Here is a 21,723-nt window from a genome sequence, read left to right as displayed (position 1 = left end):
TTACTCTGCTGATGCTGCTGTTATTTAACTTTCTCTAAACTGCAGACTTGAGTCAGTGTAGCTCTACTTTTTCTTAATTTCTTCACCAAGTAACTGCTTGCAGATAAAAATTAGTTACTGAGCTTTGTTTTGTCTCATACTTCTGACCTCTTTCTTTACATTTTTTCTTCTTCCTCATAGCATCACACATTTCTTTTCCTCATTAGTCCTTCTTTGCTTTCTCCTGCCACTCTCTTCTCACCATAGCAGCACCACTATCTTACATCTTACTCAAATTCACCTTCCTCATTGATTCAAACTTTTGCTTTGATTAACCCAAGTGAGCTATTTCTACATCTTGTTCCTTCCTGCTTATGTCTTGCCTCATACTGCACACAATCTCACAATTTACCCTGAGTATCTTATCTTTGATTAATCAGTGATCTGAGTAGCAATAATACATATTTTGGAGAGACGTAAACTTTTTGAGGGGAGTGAAGATGCAGAATTTACTATCAATATAGGAAAAGATCACAGGGGACATTCTGTAACACACACTTTTACATCCCTCTTCTGAAGGATATCTTCATTGCTTTCTTAGCAACAAACCCAGCCTTCCTGTCCTTATTTTCACAGCCCTTTGATCTATCTTGCTCTCATGTCCTCTATTTTATTTCAAGATGATATCAGTTCCTGGCTTGGCTATTCCATCAGCTTCAAAGAACTTATCTCCAGCTCTCCAACAAAACTTCATTTTGCTCCACAACTGGAAAATGATCCAGACCAAACGCTAGTAAACCATTTTTGAGCTACTCCTCAGAATGACCTTCTATTATAATACTGGCACTACAGTATATCCACATACTGTGTGATCAGTCAGTGAGTTTTAAGATCACCTTGAGATCATTTAAGATCTAGACAGATTCTGGCAATAGTGCAACAGTCATTCCTGTCACCATACAAGTCCCACAGGAGCAGCCTTCATTCTCTGATTTGGCTTTTATAGGGAAATGTATCATACCAAATCAGCTCCCTGGGAGGTATTGCTTCTCTGACTATCTGTTTGATACTGCTGCCTCTCTCTTTGGAAGTATAGCTTTTCAGCTCCAGAAAACAAATTCAGAGGAATAAGTGAAATAAAATTAATGAAGATGGCATAGAAGGCAGCAGAGGCTGACTTACTTTGTTCAATAGTAACACTAGAAAACAAGATAGTGTGAATATTTGGGAGGAAACTAGAAAGGAGGCAACAGAAGGACAGAATTATCCAAATCCTCCCTTACACATAATGAACTCAGAGTTCCTCCTTGCCAGTAAAATATGTTGAGCTGCCTGGAGCAGGCACCAGCGCTGCTGCTGTCAGGACCATATTTCTCCCCTTTGCATTTTGAGCTCCCAATAGCCAAAATTAATCTTTGGACATCAGTTGCAGCTAAAACATCAAAATCTGATATTGTAAACTCTTCTGCTGTATAGAAGAGCTGCCTATTTCTGAAAAACCTGTATGTGATGTTAAASTGCCAAATGGTTACAACAGTTTCCTCTTCATATCACTAGGCCGTAAAGATAGAAAGGGCATGTTAATRAATCTTAACAGCTGACAGGTTTGTGCAACAACGTATGTATCATCTCTTCCATCACATGCTGACAGAAAGCAGCACAGATACGTAAGTAGAAAAAATAACCAAGTCTCCTAACATCAGCCTTTAGCCTCATWCACACCGGCAACAGTGGCTTCTGTCCATGGCCTTAACTAAGTAAAATATTCTCCAAAAACCAATAAAGAAGGAAAAAAAGAGGTAAGGAATATAACGAATTCAGATGTTTTTCTTCTAGAATTGCACAGTTCACAAAGAAAGGTAGGTAGTGGAAGACCAAATACTTGGAATGCTTCACCTTGAACAAAATATACAACAGAGTGCAATGGTCTCTAAAGGACAGACTAAATATATCCTACAGGTTTGACTAAATCGGAAATATTAAAAAGAATTTTAAATCAGAAGCATATAAAATCATAAAATTATTAAAATTGTATAAATAAACAATAAAAATTAATATATATTGCATAATAATAATAAAGATTTTAAAATAAAAGGCCTGATATGCTGGCTTACATTAAAAAAATAGAAAAATCTGAAAAATATGTTGTGGGATGAACACATAGAAATCATCCAGAGGGCTTTTGTTCCATGCCTTTTTCCCCATTTACTCCCTTTTAATTCCAAAGGAAATTTGTTGGAAGGAGATAACATCTCTGTTGTAAAGCCAGAAATGAAACAGGTCTTCAAAACTAAAGCCCCCTCAACATAAGATGCTTGTATAAGACCCTATTTATATTTTCTTCTGGTAAATGGGCTGACCTAAGAGCCTGAGGTTGGAAAAAAAAAAAAAACAAACCACTGTGATAGACAACGGATTATTTGTTAAGCCCACATATTCTTCTAGACCTTAGAAGTTAGCTTCTGCAGGATGATGCAAGAGTGAAGACAGCTTACTTCAAAGTTTCAGCAAGGAAAAAGCTCTGCTGTACGTCATCATATACAGGAGATGAGGAATAGACATCCTTGACCCCAGAAAAGCCACCGCTGACTCGGCAATACTTGTCAATGGCCTGTAAAGAGGAAGGATAAAACAAAAGAGAAATATTTTATTTGTAGAACAAAATTTGGAAACATGGAAGAATTAGGCTTGATCAACACAGGCTCATAAGAAACAAAAGGAGATAGCTCTTCCCATGCTGCGTAACTCTGTTGTGAAGAGGAAGCTGTGGATGTTAAAAGTTTACGCTGACAAAAAAAAGGAGGGGGAGATAGGGGAGATTGGACAAATACAGATGTAAAACCTCTGTTAAAGACACCATATCTGGTAAACTGCTACAGGCAGTATGCTGGGGAAGAATACTTTCTTTCCTAGGTATTCACTGTTGATTGATATTGATGACATGACACGAACTCGGTAGACCTGTGGTCTGAGCTCAAATGGCTGTTTATATATAACACTGAGTAGATCACCCGTCAATCAACTAATGCAATCTACTACGAGGAGCACAGGAAATTACAAACATATCCATGGATTTTACAGCTGAAAGTCTGAAGAGCTGCAGGAACTCTGTGACTAGTGGTCTGTTGTAGGAATTCACTAAAAGCAGGGATAAAATGCTGTACTCATCTTTGAGGACCGTTGATTTCATCTTATAAACTCTTCTAGTTCTTGCTTTCTCCCTGTATTTCCATCCCCTTCATGTGCTATTCTCTGTTTCCCCTTTATAAGGTTGAAACTCAAATCAGCTTGTGTGTTGGACTGCAGAGGAGCTCTTTATTTTTAAAGCATGCAGCCTAAATCCATAAACCAGGGAGAAAAGGGGCCAACAGACTTTCACCCTTTCGACCCTTTCCATGCAGAAAGGGTCCACTGGGTCCTGAATTCCCAAATCATCCATTATGCCCATAGGTTGGGAGCTAGTCAGATCCCACATACTACTGCAAAAAGCACAATGGAAGAGGGGATTGGAAAGAATGCATTAGCAACTCAGAGCCCTTCTTGTCTAAGCTTTCATCATTCTACCCACATGCACAATCTTACAGCACACAAGGATCTTGGTTATCAGAACCAGTCCACAAACAATGACCCTGAAATGATTCACAGGTTATTTATGCTTCCCTGCTGCTTTGGCAGTTCCACCTCTGCAAACACCAACTCTTTTAATAGATTCACGCAGGGACAGAAAAGGCACAGTGATGAAGGACTGTTTGGCTCAGGATGTCTGTCATTATCAACCACTGAACATCAAGCTACCTGTAGTTGAGTAATCTATGATTTGGCCCATTARTCTGCATGAAGTTTCTTGCTGCATGGTGCTTTAGGCCTGGAATTCTGCTAATTCTGATTTCTGCTAGTTATACTCAACTGTATTTTGAATGATCTCTGTTTTTATGCAGAGAAAAATTCAGTCAAAATTAACTCTTCAAGGTCCTTGCTGAAGCCTCTGTACATAAGAAATACAGAGAAACAAAAGACAATTTCCTACTGGAGGCATGCATGAAAAATGCTGGTAGATACCATTGGTGAAATTAGAAGAAAAAATGAAAAGGCAAATAAGCAAAGTAACTGGGACAGTAAGTCACAACACACCAGGTACTACAGCTAACTTCCTCCATGTACATATTCTTACTCTGTGGAGATGTAAGGTAGTGCACAGACCAAAGAATAACGCTTAGTGTACAAAGTTCATTTGAATTTCCGAAGATTGAGATCTTTAAAGAAGTCAGAAGAGAAGCTGGCAAAAGCATGTTACTGAAATGCCTGTGGCTCTGGAGCCTGAGCTGATGCCAAGAAAGGAACTGTCTTTTGTTGTAAAGTCTTCTCTGTCTTCTCTATTTGCTTATCTCAAGTAGAGCTTTCTCGAAGTTTGGATGGAAACACTTTTTTTTTTTTTTTTTTTTTTGAAACTGAAGTCTAGAAGGAAGAGTCTGGATGAAATAGTTTCAGATCTGATAATGGGAGCAGGCTAGGGGTGCACGAGGACTGTCCACATGTTGGGATTTGAGTTGATCTGATTTTCTCCAAAGTCTGGAAAAGTATATCTGACCCATCCTGACCAACAGTATTTCTAGCATACAGGATCTGGTCCTGCAGATGTCTCACTGGTCAGCTACTCAGCATCCCTCACACTGTGTGCCACAGCACAGGCAGAATAACTCTGCTAGTGATTGTGGCCAGATGAAAAGAAGGAAAATATGCTACCACTGTTAGGACATTGCTCCTCTTTTTCCTCAAGAATTGACTTCCTGAGTCAGTGTAAGAGACATGACTCACTTATTCTGGAGACTGCAGATGAGGTATAGCACTGAGATGCTGCTCTATGCTAGAGGTTTCATGCGCACATAACTGAGAAGTGCAACACGGGTGAAGCTAGCAGCCCTAGAACTCTTAAGAAAGAAAGAGCATGACTGGCATAGATCTTTCCCCCCACCTTGTAATCACCAAGCAGTCTTATATCTTCAGAAATTTCTCCTTGGGGAGACAGACTCAAGCTAGACTGGAGTTGAAAATAGGCAGAGGATTTATCCTAATTGATCAGCGATCTAGACACTCCAGGTGGTAATGAACAGTAGAGGAAAAATCCCACTGAGAGACTGCAGTATAGCTATTCATGCAAGTACAGATAAATAAATATGCCTTTGTTTCAGAGTTGTACAGAATTTTAGACACTGTCTGAAAAGTCTGGCGCTGTAGGCAAGCTACTTAAAAGATGTTTGAAAGATGTAGCATTTCATCTGCATAAAAACATTCAAAATACTTGATGCAGAGGCATTTGATTCACCATCTGGCTACTCTTTAACCAAGAGCTGTATACTTGTTTCCTTGACCAAATGATGTTCATTTTTATTGTACCACAGAATACAGGAAGTCCTAGAGGACTGCAAGGGGATTAAGGTAGTGTTAATATTAAGAAGCACTGGCAGGTTGATTGGATAATTTTAGGCTAGCATGCTTGGTATCAGTCCCAGACAGCTATGGGAACATTTACATATAAGAAGAATATAAAAGAATAAGAAATTAACACCAAACAGTACAGTTACATAGAAAAAAAGGTCTTGTTAGCAAGTTTGATTTCATTCTTTGAGAAGAGACACAAATCAGTAGATAAAGGTAACTGCAGAGGTGTAATAAACTTAAAAGTTTCTAAAGCAATTGACACGGTACCATAAGACATTCTGATAAGAAAAAACAGCAGTATACCACATCAATATTGTTATTTCAATTTAAAACTGCCTGATAGTGCTCTAAAAAGGAATTGGCAATGTAAAATCATCACTGAATATGGCTGCTTCTCACAGAGATCCACAGGGAGTGGTCCTAAGCCCTGTACAATTCAAAGTTTTACCAACCATTGCAATGATGCGCACAAAAATGACACAAAACCAGGTGAATAGCTAATTATATTAGTCAGTGTGATCTAGTGGTTATCTAGTGGTAACAATGGTAACTGAGGTCCCAACAAAATAACTTTCATACAGCCAGGTACAAAACCCTAAATCAGGGAATAAAGGATTTGTAACTACAGAGCAAGATTAGCCTGGAAGGTAGAGACAGGTAAAAATTCAGTGGCTATAACAAACAACGCAGTATGAGTTCCTGCTAGAATGCAGGCACACGCATAGGAATAGTGAACAGTAGCAGGGATATAGTTTTACTTTTGCACAAGGCTGTGGGAAAAGTCAAGATTGGAATGCATCATTCTAGAAATTATTTTTCAAAAATAATCCTTTTCACTAAAAAGGGAAAAAATCCTTTTGAAGGTTGATGAAGAACKGAGGTAGGTGCAGACATTTGGAGAAAATGCTTTACAGTGGAAGTACAATTTGTTTAGTATCTTAAAAAGACTGAGTTGTAAGTTTATTACAATCTACAAAATCTCTTTGGGTAGAAAACACGGGTAATAAAAAACATTTTAATTTGAAATAGGAAGTCATAGCAAAGTAGTAGTTGACAGTAAAACTGTCCAGTAAAACTGGACAAATTCAAATGGGAAATAAAGTACACATTTTTACCACTGCAGGTAATCACAGAATCACAGAATATTTGGTGTTGGAAGGGACCTCTAGAGGGATCTCAAGCAGGGTCACACAGCAGGGTGCCCAGGACTGTGTCCAGTCAGGTTTTGAGTATCTCCAAGGATGGAGGCACCACAACCTCTCTGGGCACTTTGTTCCAGCGTTCAACTACTTATGTTCAGATGGAATTTGCTGTGTTTCAATTTGTGCCTGCTGCTTCTTGTTCTGTCACTGGGTACTACTGATAAGAGTCTGGCTCAATCGTCTTTACACCCTTGCAAGGTTTATAAACATTGATAAGGTCCCCTAAGCCTTCTCTTCTCCAGGCTAAACAGTGCCAGCTCTCTCAAGCCTCTTTTCATTATGAGAGCTGTTGCAGTCCCTTAATCATTTTTGTGGCCTTTTGCTGGACTTGCTCCGGTAGAATCATAGAATCAGTAAGGTTGGGAGATCATCTAGTCCAATCCCCTAGTCACCTAGAGCACGTTAGACAGGGTTGCATCCAGGCGGGCCTTGAATATCTCCATAGAAGGAGACTCATTTCACGTCTTGTATTGGGGAGCCCAGAACTGGACAGAGTACTCCAGATCTGTCATCACCAGTGCTGAGTAGAGGGGAAGGATCCCCTCCCTTGACCTGCTAGCAATGCTCATCCTAATGCAAATCAGGATACCAGAGACCACCTTTGCCATGCAGCACATTGCTGGCCCATGTTTAGCTTGTCCACCAGAATCCCAGGTCCTTCTCTGCAAAGGTGCTCTTGAGCTGGTTGGCCCCCAACCTGTACCAATGCATAGGTTTATTCCTCTCCAGGTCTCCAACTTTCCTTTGCTGAATTTCAAGAGATTCCCCACTGCCCATTTCTCAAACCTGCTGAGAGTCTTCTGAATAGCAGCACAACCATTTGGTGCATCAGCACTTCTCCTAGCTTTGTATCATCAACGAACTTGCTGAGGGTACCCGTTTGCCACATCATCCAGGTCATTAACGAAAAGGTTAAGTAACACTGGTCTCAGTACTGACTCCTGGGGAACACTACTAGTGACTGGCCTCCAGCTGGATTTTGTGCCACTGATCACAACCCTTTGAGCCCAGCAGTTCAGTCAGTTTTCAGTCCACCTCACTAACCACTGATCTAGCCCACACTTCATCGGCTTGTCTGTGAGGACAGCGTAAGAGACAAGTGTCAAATGTCTTCCTAAAGTCAAGGCAAATGACATCCACTGCTCTCCCCTCACCCACCAAGCCAGTCATCTCATCATAGAAGGCTATCAGGTTGGTTAAGCACAATTTCCCCTTCATAAATCCATGCTGATTTCTCTCAAGCACCTTCACACACTTCGTGTGTCTCAAAATACTATCTAGGATTAGTTGCTCCATCACCTTACAGGGATCAAAGGGATGCCGACTGGCCGGCAGTTCCCTGGATCTCCCTTCTTGCCCTTCTTAAAGAYAGGGGTAAGATTTGCTCTCTTCCAGTCCTCTGGAATCTCTCCTGATCACCATCACCTTTTGAAGATAATTGGGACCCTGGACCCTGGCAAGCTCCCTCAGCACTTGTGTACATACAGTTCAAGTGATCCTCCTCCACTATGGGTAAATCTTTATTGCTCCAGCATTTCCCACTTGCCTTTGGGGCCCAGGATTCCTGRGGGTTGGTCTTACCAATAAAAACTGAGGTGAAGAAGGCATTTTCTCTCTTTGTCACCAAGCTCCCTGCCTCATTTGGCAGTGGGCCCACACTTTCCCAGCCTTCCTTTGGCTGTTTATGTACTTATAGAAGACTTTCTTGTTGCCTTTCACATTCCTTGCCAGTTTCAAGTGATAGCCTTTAGCCCTCCTAATCTCATCCCTGCAGGCTCAGAGAGTGCCTCTTTATTCCCCCTGGACTACCTGTCCCTGCTTCTAACCATAATACTTCCTCTGTGTTATGCTTGAGTTTAGTCACAAGCCCCTTGTTCATCTATGCAGGCCTCCTGCCACCTTTGCTTGATTTCCTGTTTGTTGTCTTGAGCTTGGAAGAGGTGATCCTTGAACATAAATCAATTAAATAATGAACAAACTACCAAAAGAAATGGGTATGTTGGATAAAGAAACTCTTTATTGAGGAAAAACATAGAAAAAGAACTCTGTAAAGACAGAGAGGGTTAAGAATATGGGCTGTTTAATTTATACTATTCCCACAGAAGCTGATGATAGGATAAAATAAAATAAAATCCTACCCACATACAGGAAAAGTTGGGGGCTGGGGGGAAGTGTTTGGTTTGAAAGCATTAATGGGGAACAGGATATAAAGACAGGTGGAAAAAAATGAACCAAACACTGTTCAAAAACATACTCTGCAGTACAACTAAGAAACAAATCCTGGTCTCAGCTAGATCATCTAGCAAGAGAGCAAGAGTTTCTGACAGGAGCTAGTATTAGGTTAGCAAGCATTAACAGTATGCATGGTGGTTAACAGTGGTTACTAAATCCACTACTTTTCATATTTGATATTTTCAAGATAGCAATAATGGATTCCGAAGTACACTTGTAGGAGAGGGAGAACCTCTGCAAAACAACAATTAATTGATTTAAAAATATATAAAAAAACTTGTATGATCTACAAGGCAAAATCTTAACCAAGACTAAGACATCATCTTTTAACATTCGGATTTTTCTACACAACAGTAACTGCCCTATGGAAAGGGTAGATGAGATGAACTAAATGTTCTGAACTTGGAACAGGAAGCCTGCCTTAATTATCTTCACTATGATCAACACAGATTTCTCAAGAGATCTCTTCTGGTTCCAAGAACTTTTTCTGGGTCTCTTGCCTCTGGAGCTAAACTGAACACCCTGGTTTTGGCCCACAAAATAAATTTCCTCCAAGCTCTCATCCTCCTCTTCCCTTGTTCTTCCCTCATCTCATTTGCCTGGCTGTGGTAAAAAAAAGATCATTAGTGTCTTGTTATCTTTACTGCTTATTCTCAACTCCAAAAGTGCTTGAGTTGCATTATGAAAAACTGCTGGATCTACAGCTGGGAAGTGGAGGAGTTGCAGTGGTCCCTTGCCCGCTCAGATCTTGAAGAGGAGCAGAAACCTGCCTGGCCCACAAAATAGTTTCGCATGGCCTTAGTACAGACCAGCAGGTGGAAGCAGTGAGAAGCATGAGACCTCAAAAGGTTCACAGTTCAGTCCTAGGAAGCATTGAAAATGGGAAATCTTTCTGAGATTACATATAATTATGAATATAATAGTATATTTTCACATGAAAATGAAGTCTAATTATTCACATGGCCTATAATCTGTAAATATCAGGCAAAGGAGCTATCCATCTATGTACAAAGGATGAATGAAGGAAAGTCAAGATTACAGATCTGTGTTAAAGGGTCTACAATGAATCTGAGCTTCCGTAGACCAGTACAAGCATTTCCAACATGAAAAGCTCAAGAGCATTTTTACACTCAGGAACTTGATTCAAATATATAACGACCAGATATAAAACCACCAGAGCAACTATACAGAAGAGCAATAACCTCTCAAATGTCCTAGTAACATTTTTTTTAATTCTGCCCTACGTATGCTTATTTATTTACTTCCCTTTATGCCWTTCATGGTCTAATTGCTGGGATGCTATATTTTTTTCATTAGAATTAAGTAAACTGAGTCTAAACTGCCTGGCAAACTTTTCCTTACAGTGACACCGCTAGGATAAGCAAAAGTGAGCATACCAATGCATATATGTAAGCATATACTATATTGTCTTGCAAATTAAGACTAGTTGTCCCACTAATTGTGTTTCAGCAGCAAACACAGTGACAACCTAATGGCAAGGCCTTTTAACCTACACTGAGTGCTAAAACACATGCTTAACCAAAGTTATTAAAATTTCCTTTCATTTCCCAGGATAAATTACCTTTTCTGTGGGCTGTGGACTACTGATTACAGTAGAAGCCATGACTAGTGGTTATTTCCAGGCCTGAACTCATCAGCTGTATAACGCAGAACACATCATTGACCTGTGCATCTGTTTCAGCAGTTACAAAACAGGAGTAAGAGCCCTCAGCCCCAACCACACCCTAGTTTACAGAGCTAATGAAAATCAATTATTATTTGAAGTATTTCAGTATCACTGGATGAAAGTGGCTACAGAAGGAAAGAAAAATACAATTAGTTTATGGATGGCTAATTAATAGTTACCTGTGTTGCCTCCCAGCCCCACTGCCTGTACTTGGGATCATGTGTGAATCTCCACATATACCAGTAGGTCTCAATCACCTCTGGTCTTAGGATGTAATATTTTTCATTCTGTCGTACTGCCACCGCTTCTATGCCACCGTCAAATTTGAATGCTTCTGGACCCAGCTTTAATGCTGCAGAGGAAAGAAAGATAGAAAAAAAAGAGAAAAATATAATCCTTACAAATCTTTGAAGGAAGGGAAGCTGGGAGGTAAAGGGCTGTTGCACCCTAAGCATGTCAGGAAAGCAGAAACTAGCTTTTCTTTAAGCTATCTCACAAATATTCCCTGTTGTTGAGGCTTGTAAATTTTCTTATTCATAATTAATCCAGTTTCTGTGAGAAATGACCCATCTTGCCAGGAATACAGTAATCCTCTTGAAAACTAATGAAATACTAAGAATATAAACATATTAATGCATTCAATTATAGGACAAAATTAAAGTGACTGATGTTAGTTCCTTATATGAGCAAAAAGAAAAAAAATCCAAAAAGGTCTGCAGAGGTTTTAATACCCTTTGACCTCACTCAGCACAGTGGGAAAAGATCTTAGTACAGGAACAGGTATCACCACCCTAAATAACCTGCATTTCATCCAAACTCTCTTGGTTTAGGAAAATCAACTTAGCTCACCACAACTGATGTGCTTCATAATGTAAAATTGTCACATTAAAATGTCAAATAAAAGTAGGCAACAAAAACTTAGCCAGACTTGAAAATCTCTGAACTATGAGATTCACGATTTCTGCCCTAAGGGAAGCTACAATGGCACTATACCAGCCTCTGGCATACTATTTGTATAAAAAAGAAGTATCTGTAAAAATATTGTCTATAATGTGACGAACCAGTGAATGGAGATAGTTTACTTACATTTTTAATCACAGAGCTACATATTATTCTTCAGATTTCACATAAATCATGCACTCTTATCTAAAGCAGCACCCAATCCTTTGCTTTGGCAGAGAATTTCTAAGGGTTTGAACTCTTAAGTTGTGCTTAAGCTTTGAAAAGTATCAAACAGATTAATCATATATTTCCTATGGGCTAGAGGCTCAAATTAACCATAGTCTCATGAGTCTGAAAGGAGAACCTTAGAATATTACAATTAAAAAATTTGAGCATCGTGTACTGTGTGCCCCAGTAAAAAATCTCCAGAAAAGTTCCTTTTTCTTTTTGTTCCAAGGGAGAGTGGTTCTGTACATAAACAGAGAAACACAAAAAGCTGTGCTTCAGCCTCACACTTGGTAAGGAAAACTCCATCAGGAAATGTCTACAATGTGTATTTGAAAATAGGCCATTTAATCTGTTTTACTGAAAATTTTTACAAATCTTACAGCAAAATTAATGAGATCAGATTCAGAGTTCCACCACATAAGAATCCCATATTGGGCCAAGTGGAAGTTCTGCCTGGTTCAGTATCATTTCCCTAACAGCGGTCAAAATTAGATGTCTAGGGAAGAGTAAGAACAGTATAAGCATCTATGACACCCTTCTAGCTTCTCCATTAGTCTCCCAGTAAGGAGACTCACTCAAGGGCTCTCCAAAACTAGACGTACATTTTTATATGGTCAGTAATTCTTAATAGATTTCCAAGTACTTATTTGGCATTTCCTTAAATCTGTGCAAACCTTAAGCATCCAAAATATCTGCTGGTAAAGAGTTCCACCTCTCCACTACCTCTTCTGTGCACAACAAATTTATTTTCTGTTTTCAGCTTGGTTCCTATTAGACTAGTAGTCTCTAGTTCTTACGTTTAAGAAGAGAGTGAACAAGTGGTTCCCACTGACTCTCTCCAGTCCCTTTATGACTTTGCAAACTTCTGTTGTACCCTATCTAAATCAACCCTTTTCCAGACAGAAGAACACTAGGCAACTCAGATGTTCCTTGAATAGAAGCTGCTCCTTATCTTTAAGGTATYTCTGCAGCTCTTCCAATTCTGCTATATCCTTTTTGAAATAGGAGGCCCAAGACCAACATACCACTGAAGGTGTGGGTAAGCCATGGATTAATACAGTGACATAATCATGTCTTCTATTTTCTTTTCTCCCTTTTTTTTTCTGATTGCTACTGAGCTGGTATTCTCACAWTCTCAAGAGCTCTTTCCTCAGCTGTAATGCTCAGTTAAGAGCTCATCATCTTATATGTGAGGTTAGGAATAATTTTTTCCCAGGTGTCTCACTTTAACTACACTGGATTTAATTTTCTAATTTATTGCTCAATTACTCTACCTCCTAAGGTCTTTCCAAAATTTTTCAGTTCTCCTTTATCTTCGCTAACTTGACTAGTCTTTTTTTATTATTATTGTTACTATCAGCAGTAGCACACTTACCTCACTGTTCATGCCCTTTTCCTGGTCATTTTTGAATATACTAAACGGATATACGAAATCACCACTAGTTAACCATCTTCCATTGTAAGAGCTGACTATTTATGCCTACTCTATTTCTTGTATTACAACCAATTTTTTTTTAAGTCCATGCAAATACTTGCTTCATACACTATGGTTGCTTGCTTCCCTTAAAAATCTTTGGCAAAGACCTTTGAAAAAGCCTTTTAGAGATCAAGTAAATCATGTCAGTTAGAGCATCCTTATCTATAAAAATAGCTGTATTTCAGAAAGTTCTGGTGATGCACCACATACAGAAACTACTACTCCTTTTGCTTTGAAGCTTGCTGGTGCATTAAATCTTTAACTACTTACATCTACTTCTAATGTTGTTTGGCAGACCAAGAAATTACACGATGGCTCAGTCAGAGGACAGGCCAGCCCTGCAGTGTGACACTTTCACTGAATGTTTATCTGAAATCAGGGACGCAAAATTAATCACAGCACATCATTAGTATACAGGTCAAGCTAATTTGAGAAAGAGACTCTCCAAGATAYTTTTGTTTGAGGCTCCCTAAACCATTCCATCAATGTAAAAGGTCATTTTATACTTCCTAGGAAAACAAGTAATTATTCCTATCATCTGTGCCCATTCAGCTGCTGAGTCTTGGGACAGAGACAGCATCTACTCATACCTTGACAATATCTCAGTTGAAATTTTATTAATTTGCTTTATTCTGCATTGGAATTGTYACATGTATAGAAACAGCTAACACTGTATCCAGATTCTGATGATAGTTCTTGTCAGAAGCTTTAAAGATGTGCCAGGAACGTCTATCACAAAATAATTTGCCTGTGGATGATACTTATTTTACATACTATCACCTAATGGCTGGAAAAATTCTTATGCATAAGGATTGGTATATTTCACTAAAAATGCTATGTGCTGTAAATCAGCACATTCTGCCATCTACACAGATAATTTTTCTTATTAATCTAACTTCTATGATAGCCAGTTCTTCAGATTGATTTATTAGTAGTATTTCTAGTCTTTCAATTTCATTGGGTGTCTTTTTCTCATTACCATTTTTTCATTACTAGTCATGGATTTCACATTGCCTTTTATTTTATGCCTTTGCCATGTTTCACACTGGTATACACTAAGCATATAAAACTCAAAATGAGTATCCCAGGAACTAAAATAGTCCAAGATGTGCAATCTACACACAAGTTTAAATTTTGCGAAACCTTGCACTGTAAGTACATAAAACTAGAATCTTTTAGCCTTACAATTGCCCACTGACAGCATTATGACTTCTTGTGCTGTGTCAGTACTCGGGCATGCAGATCAGAGCATACCCCGTATCTTCAGTTCCCTCAACCTTCTCTCCAAATTGATAGTACATTGAACTACAGAGAAACCTCAAAATCTTCTGTCATAGGATCTGAGCCTTAAGATAACTGTAGCAATGATCTAATCAGTAGGTTACAGTACAGAAAAAAGCAATGCAGAAAGGAAGCAGTAATGTATGGAAATCATACATCACAAGAGTTTCCTGGTTACAGGTAAGCTTTCTGTCTTCGACAGTCAACACACCCATTTGAACTCTGAGTGATTCCAAGTGGTGCCACATGCACTCACAATCACCTGGAAAGGGAAGAGCCTTGGGGTCTGGTCTCATGCCAATCAGCTCAATGGATCCTGCAACCAGAGTTCCCTTGCTCAGACTGCTGGATCAGAATCATGCTGCACCCTCTGCCTTCACCTTCCCCAGAACACCAGCTTTTTCCAGTCAGCGGATTAGGAAGGCATCCCACAGGGAGCCCAAGGCTGATCTCCTCCTTGAAAAGAATCTGTAGGCATTTCTACAGATGTGAGATCCTGAGCTTCTCAGAATATCCTCAGCCACTTCTTCAACCTACAACTCCGGAGTATGAAGTTGTCTCTCAAAAATTCCTRGAGAATGTTGATATGAATCAGATGATCAATAAAGCAGTTTCACACTGATTGTGCCCCTGCATAAGCCTCTTATTGATTATATGGCAGTGACGCTAATCATCACTGAGACATAATGTCTATGGAAATACAGAGAAAATGGTCACAATGACTGTGCCACTTCTCAGACCTAACCACCACTGTTGAGCAGGCATTATCATGAGAGACAAAACGACTAACTTAAGTATTGAGAGAAYGCTATTTGAAGAGAAAGGGGACAAAAATGATGTAGCAAGATCTAGAAGGATTAAGATAAAACAAGCCATGTAGGTGGTGGCTTTCACGTAGGCAGACCAACGTATATTTAGACCATGAGACTTGGGCCCCAYTTGAGAAAACAATGTGAAATAATGTGAGCAAAGCCTCTGTAAAACCAGATCTATCTCTCAAGGGTAAGTCTGGAAGTGATTTCAGAATTTGCTGCCAGCAAGCTGTAGGACGTAGACTTAATTTGACTGTTCACAGTTAAAGAGGCCCAAGCTAACCCAAAGGGAATGATTAACTTGCTTAACTTACGATTAATTTATCAGCCATCTGTGWAATGAAAAAGCAGATATCATCACCTCAGTTGGGTTATTATCATGGCCAGGTTTCTTATCAAAAAATCTGTACACAAGTCAAGAAACTGCATTTTGAACCAGAATTGGTCTATGTCTACCACAAAGTGTAACTATCKCCTGTTAGATGTTTTAACTGAGATGTTGAATGAAGTATCCTTAAATTCAAGACACCAAAGTCTTTCTCCTCTCTGAAGAGTTGCAATGATCTCCAACATCACCAAGCTGAAATGAGCTTATGTATGAAATGGAACTCCAAAATAGGTTATCATCATTTCTCCACATCTGCTCCTGCGAAAAAAAATTACATCTTAATGCTGACCGGTCCTAAGGCAGCAGCAACTACCRACAATAATGGGGCTGGGTAATGAAGCAAAAATTGAGTCTTGTAAGCTGAGACAGGGTATCTTTGCTTGATTTGCAAGACATGCAGGTGCAGAAGGCTGTGGCATGTAAGGTAGCCTCACAGATACGAGGCTGGCCTTATTCACAGGTTGGGAGAGTTCACATGGGGTTACCCCCACAACAAACCTTGCAAAAGGTGATGGCATGCTTTAACTTGCACCGCACCTTAAATTAGGTTGAGAAATGTCCTAAAATCTTCAGTAAGCCCCAAGGAGGCACTATAAGCATTCAAAAAGCCCACAAGTAYATATTGATACACACTCTAGGGGATGGAGGAATACGCTAAATATGAGGAGAAAGCAGTTGTTCCAATGATGCCAAAACTAAAACAAGTAAGATCAGTCTACAACATCACTGGGCAAATCTGTAGCTATGTGGCAACTTTTGCTCATTAAATGGAAAAAAGGCTGCTTTTACTAATATGGAAAGAAAGGAAAAACAGGGCAGTGTATGACATTTTTTCACCAGTAGAGAGGTTAAAAAAAAGAGGAGAAAAGAGGAGAAAAGAGAAAAAAAGGAGAGAAAAGGGAGAAAAGGGGAGAAAAAAAGGAAAAAAAAAAGGAGAAAAAAGGGAGAAAAAAGAAAGGGATGTCTTTTTACTTGCAGTGATGGTCCTCAAACCTCCCCAAATAATTTATGGCAAAATTCATACCTTTCTTTCATGAGTCTGGRGACCCTAAAAGAAGTACCTGAGTTGGGGAGCATTTTGGAAGATAGCTGGGAGCACTACAACCCAGTTAAACTTGTGGGGGATTCCTGCAGTACACTCTGCTCTTTCCACCTGTCACAGCTGGGGGAGGAGGGTCTAACTGCCTGCTGGGACAACTACTCCTAAACATGATCAAGATCCACTGCTGAGGAAACAAACCATATGGCAACAGAATGCTTGACATCAAGGGATAGATCAGAGAGGGGACAAGGATTCATACTACTGTCTGTCTCATCTCAAGAGTCTCAGAGGCCATCAGTAGAAGCAATGACATCCAAAGGACCACACAGATAGTCTTAGAACTGATGACAGTCTGGGCAATCATATTTCAGCAGATGACTTCTACCACTGATTGTGGTAAYAGCAGTCTCAAAGGTAAGTAAACAAGGAAAAGAGGCAAACAGATAAGAACAAATGAAAGGACTGTATTTGCTTGATAAAATAAGTYTTGTTTTGCTGAAGAAATCTAAAGCCACCACAAATGCTCTGCAGCATACAAGGTGACTAAGTTTGCCTTAAGAYATAAGATCACATATGAGAGGGGGAAGAGCCTGAGCAGATGCCATTAATGCTTTAAAATATATATATATATGTATATAAAGCCTCAAGCGTCATGGCATAAAATCACCTCTAATGCTGAACAGATGTGTGGATTGTCACTGCAAGACAACAGCATTTTACTGGTACACTGGTAAAATATGCCTAGAGCAAAGTTACTCCGGTGAAATGCCTCTGAAATAACATTATCCAGAAATCTTGGCCATAAAACTGTTAGTTTCTGATTGCAAGAACCTGGCCCACCGGAAAGCAWGATTTAAAACCAGAATTTCAGGAAATGTTATTCCATGTTACATATGATAATGTTATTCTAAAAAAGAAATAGTAGCAAATCCAGTATTTAGTTTGCCTGATGCTCTCAGTAACACAGAATTTTTTTTCTTTTTCTTTTTTTTCTTTTTTGAAACCAGCCTTCATACCTCCAGTATTTGCAACAGGTTGCCAACATTTGGCACTATAATGCCCTTCTTTTCCAGAAGTGTTTTTGTTCTGTGAAATTTCATATTGATTTTGTTGAAACTCGACCTATTAAAATAACAATTTCTTCTTTTCTCATGTTCAGCCCTTAAGGAAATTTAGGTTGCTTCATAAAGTAATAGTTTGACACTAAAATATTTTAAGTCTGTACTAGTATTTATTACGAGTAACYCTTGAAAGACCAGGGAAAAGACAGCATTGATTGTTCTACCTGAAGAGAGCTCCCTATCCTGAACACCAGCCAAGCATCTTGCTGTCTCCTCTAGGGATACCATAGGRGGTAAAAGTTCTCCCAAGTCTATATGAGAGTGAGAAGACAAGGCTCTCCCCTTTTGCTGACTGAAACATAAATCTAGCAGCTGAACCAAGATGACTATCTTCTCCTGGAAGACAGCCTTTTTTCTACAATCAGCTAGCTCTCTCACTTAAGCACAAAACTCTGCATCAAATCCTGCTGCTAATGCATAACAAGGAGGTTGATATTTTGCACCCTTCTTTATTTTCTTTGAAAAATCATCTCAGACAAAAAAAAAATCCCAAATCCATGTTACTGAGATTGCATGACTGAGCAAAAGAAAACTAGGACATGCCCAATTTAGAGCTGTCTGTATAACTTTCAGTCTGTTTGTGGCATATGTGTGTTATTATACAGTCACTAAATAYGTAACCAAAACTTTTATTCCACTGGCTTTTGAATTATTCAGGGTACAGAATAAATAAACACCTAAATGACTAAAATTAGAGCTGCATAAACAACAGTAAATCTAGTATTTCTTAAGTGTCTGAACTGAAAGTTTTAATGTAGTTTTTCCACAATGCAACAACGGTTGCAATATCATTCCCTATCTTTTTTTTAAAGCATCCTAATACTATTTTTTCTCCCTTTTTTATGCTGTTGCTGTACTGCTGAAAGTATCCCTCCTAAACCATCAAACCTAATTCCTTAAAATTATAGGCAATTTTACACTGGTATTATGCAATCCTTACATAAACACAYGAATCCTTATCTTAAAACTACTTTAAGTTTTAGCTCTCACTATTTCTGCTAGAAAGTTATTTCAGAAGCTCGCTTTTTTGATGGCTACACAAAGTCATTTCCAATTTCCAACGTACATTTATTCACAGCTATCTTACAAATTCTTGCTCTTGGTACAACTYTGCTGTTTATTATCTTAAAACAGTCTATTTCTTCTTCAGTGTTTACCCCCTGATATGAATAGCAAATTTATCCCCTTCTTGGGTATTATTCTTCTAGTCTGAGTAGGCCAACCTCTCTCTGTTTCTCACTACAAAATAAAAGCTCTATTACTTTAATCATTCCCTTGGTCCTTCTCTGTATTCATTCTGCTTGGAATTCAGATTAGCACACAGCATCCTGGATGAGAAATTATACATGTCTTCTAGGGTAGTGTTAATATTCTATTATTGCKATTGAAAATTCTCAGCTGATACAGATTAGGACTGCACTGATGTTTTTCAAAGCCATATCTAATTGCCTCACTATTCCATGATAAAAGAGTATTTTCAGATCTTTCTCCTCCTCTGTTTTCTAACTCATGAACTTTCAGATTGGAGAAATGGCTCTCACCTTTTTTTCTGGTAAAATCATTATTTCTTGTAGTCTAATCCTCAAGGTCTTCCTGCTTACTAGTCTGAGAGTCATCTGATTTAATACTGCCTTCTGACTTTGTGGCCACAACAAATGGAATCAGCACACTCCAACTTTATGCATCAAGGTCACTACTAAAGACACAAAATAAGCCTTGTCCAAAAAAMTGTGAACTTGAGAAACTTGCAGCTTTAAAGTCTAGTTCTTCATCTACTCATCATAATGTAAACCAGAAGAGAATACTTGTAARTGAGGAAAATTATGCTCGTATAAAAACAGCACAGGGGAGACAAGAAATAGGTCCATAACAAACCTTTTAAATAATTCCACCAATTTCTGTATTTCAATCATTGAAATAACCAGATTAGCAAAGTATCTTACTTGTCCTGTCATATGATTCATGACACGTATGTGCAATTTCAGCTCCAAGTTGCAAATAATGTCCAGCTTTATCATCTCGGGAACCATCTGCTCCAAGGGCAAACATTCCCCCTGCAAAACAGGTCAAATGGCCCATCTTTCTTTCAAGGTGCCCATTCTTCCATTCCCCAATGAAAGTCAGTCCTCCATTGGACTTTCTGATGAGATGTTTTTCTATGGCCTACAAGAAGATTGAGAAAACTTTTAAATAGYGTTTGAAACAAATCTTACATGTTAACTCYTCTTCAAAGAATAAAATACTGTTTYCAAAACAAAAAGAAGTTTTTTCTAACAAATTCACTTCTGAGTGGCACTGGAACAAATAGCTACATGAAAATAATTTCAACGCACCCCAAAAAATACCTTAACCGCTAAACTATACTAATGAGATCTTTTATACGAAAGTCACAACATAGATAACACTGGAATTTTAGCTAAGAATTCAGCTACAAAGCACATATTGTATGGCTTACACAGCTGTTTGTCTGCATGTTAACTCTGAGAAGTATCTATTTATTCTGAGAAGTATCTATTTATTCTACTGTATTATCTCTGCATGCTCAGAAAATATACCCATGTTGGATACTTCTGGTCAACAATATATGTTAAGGCAGCACCTGTATGCTCAGTCAGCCTTTAGCAGAATGAGACAGAAATGCTCCAGCTTTTTTCTAACTTCTGCCACCAGCGGCTTTATTATTACACACTGCCAAAGGAGGGCTAAGGGTCAGAGCAACTGTGCATAAGAAGTACAATTATTTTACAGGTAAAGTAACTGCTACTTTTTCTTTGTGCATTTGCACAAATACCTGCTGTTGCTTGTGATGTATARCTGGTACTCTTCTAGTACTGGGAAGGAGAACAGCTGACCTATCTTTCCAAAGTTGGCAAACCATATGAAGAAAGCATATTTACTTTAGCCTCTTACAGAGAGGGTCATAACCTCTTCTGATTTATTGTAGTACTATCTTTAGCATTAGATAGTTTCTCCTGCTGTGTAACTAGAACCTTTCCTGTTACAGTCTGAGTCCATTATGATTATCATATTTACCACAGAGACATTATTCCCAACCTCTTTCTCGAAATTTTTTTTTGTACTTCACCACATAACTATCTGAGGAATTCAAACCTTCCTTAAAGTGCAGGACTTATTACTGGTCAGAGTACACTAATGTTGATGAGAACTGAGTATTAAAGTGGGATAAATGGCATTTACTATTCTCTTTCCCATCTGCAAGATCTATTACAGAAGTGAATTACTGCTCCTCTCCATTATTTTTCATGTGCCCACAACAAATTGCACCCCAGAACAGAAGATGCACAGCCGTCGTATCTGGCACTAAACGTAGGTATACTGAGAACATCTAGTCAGGGAATCTTGCATAACCACAGCAGTTATCTAGGATGGGGCAGTCACATCTGTGCAGATAGTTTTATCTTTGCTAACTACACAATTGGCTACAATATAGACTCAAGTAATATGTAAATTAGTCTGTTTGCAACTTATAATTCACATTTAAAATTGGCAGTGAAACAGTTTCTCCTTCTAAATAAAAAACTGGAACTCTCTTTTGTCTTCATGACAATGAAATGGACAAATGAAAARCTCAGAGCTTTTCTGTGACAGTAGTTAGTTTTTCAGGTTAATGTGTTTTCTTTTTTTTAAGCTGGTGCTGTGGTAATGTAAGGCTGATAAGGTGGCTTAATTGAACCCAGCTGCATTTGATAACAGGAAAGTCCTCTAATCCAGGTACTGAAATAACATCTGACATCCTTCCCTAGTTTCCTTGAACACTCTATACCGACTTAACTTTTTTTTTAAGCAAACATAATTCTTGAAAGCATAGCTAGAAAAGGCAAAATTCTTAGGATCAGAAGTCTCATCTAGGAATCCAGGAAGACGATGACATA

At 38.8% G+C, this 21,723-nt stretch overlaps 1 protein-coding gene across 2 annotated transcripts in view; it reads right to left on the bottom strand.

Annotated features, from left to right (window-relative positions):
* The window catches only part of MAN1A2 (mannosidase alpha class 1A member 2), a 158,665-nt gene that overhangs the window by 5,785 nt on the left and 131,157 nt on the right, over window positions 1-21,723 (bottom strand). Inside the window, exons 10-12 of one of the 2 annotated variants that reach the window (XM_085324548.1) lie at window positions 19,774-19,993; window positions 10,719-10,891; window positions 2,475-2,590 (exon numbers count right to left, since the gene is read on the bottom strand). In XM_085324548.1, the coding sequence (XP_085180674.1) occupies window positions 2,475-2,590; window positions 10,719-10,891; window positions 19,774-19,993 (509 nt within the window). Of the gene's footprint in view, window positions 1-2,474; window positions 2,591-8,904; window positions 9,456-10,718; window positions 10,892-19,773; window positions 19,994-21,723 lie in introns of those variants that run through there. The other variant, XM_085324549.1, reaches the window with a different exon arrangement.

The sequence above is a fragment of the Rhea americana genome, unplaced genomic scaffold, assembly GCF_003343005.1.
Source record: "Rhea americana isolate MKP2758 unplaced genomic scaffold, rheAme1 scaffold_92, whole genome shotgun sequence".
NCBI lineage: Eukaryota > Metazoa > Chordata > Aves > Rheiformes > Rheidae > Rhea > Rhea americana.
This window is presented reverse-complemented; position numbering and strand designations above follow the sequence as displayed.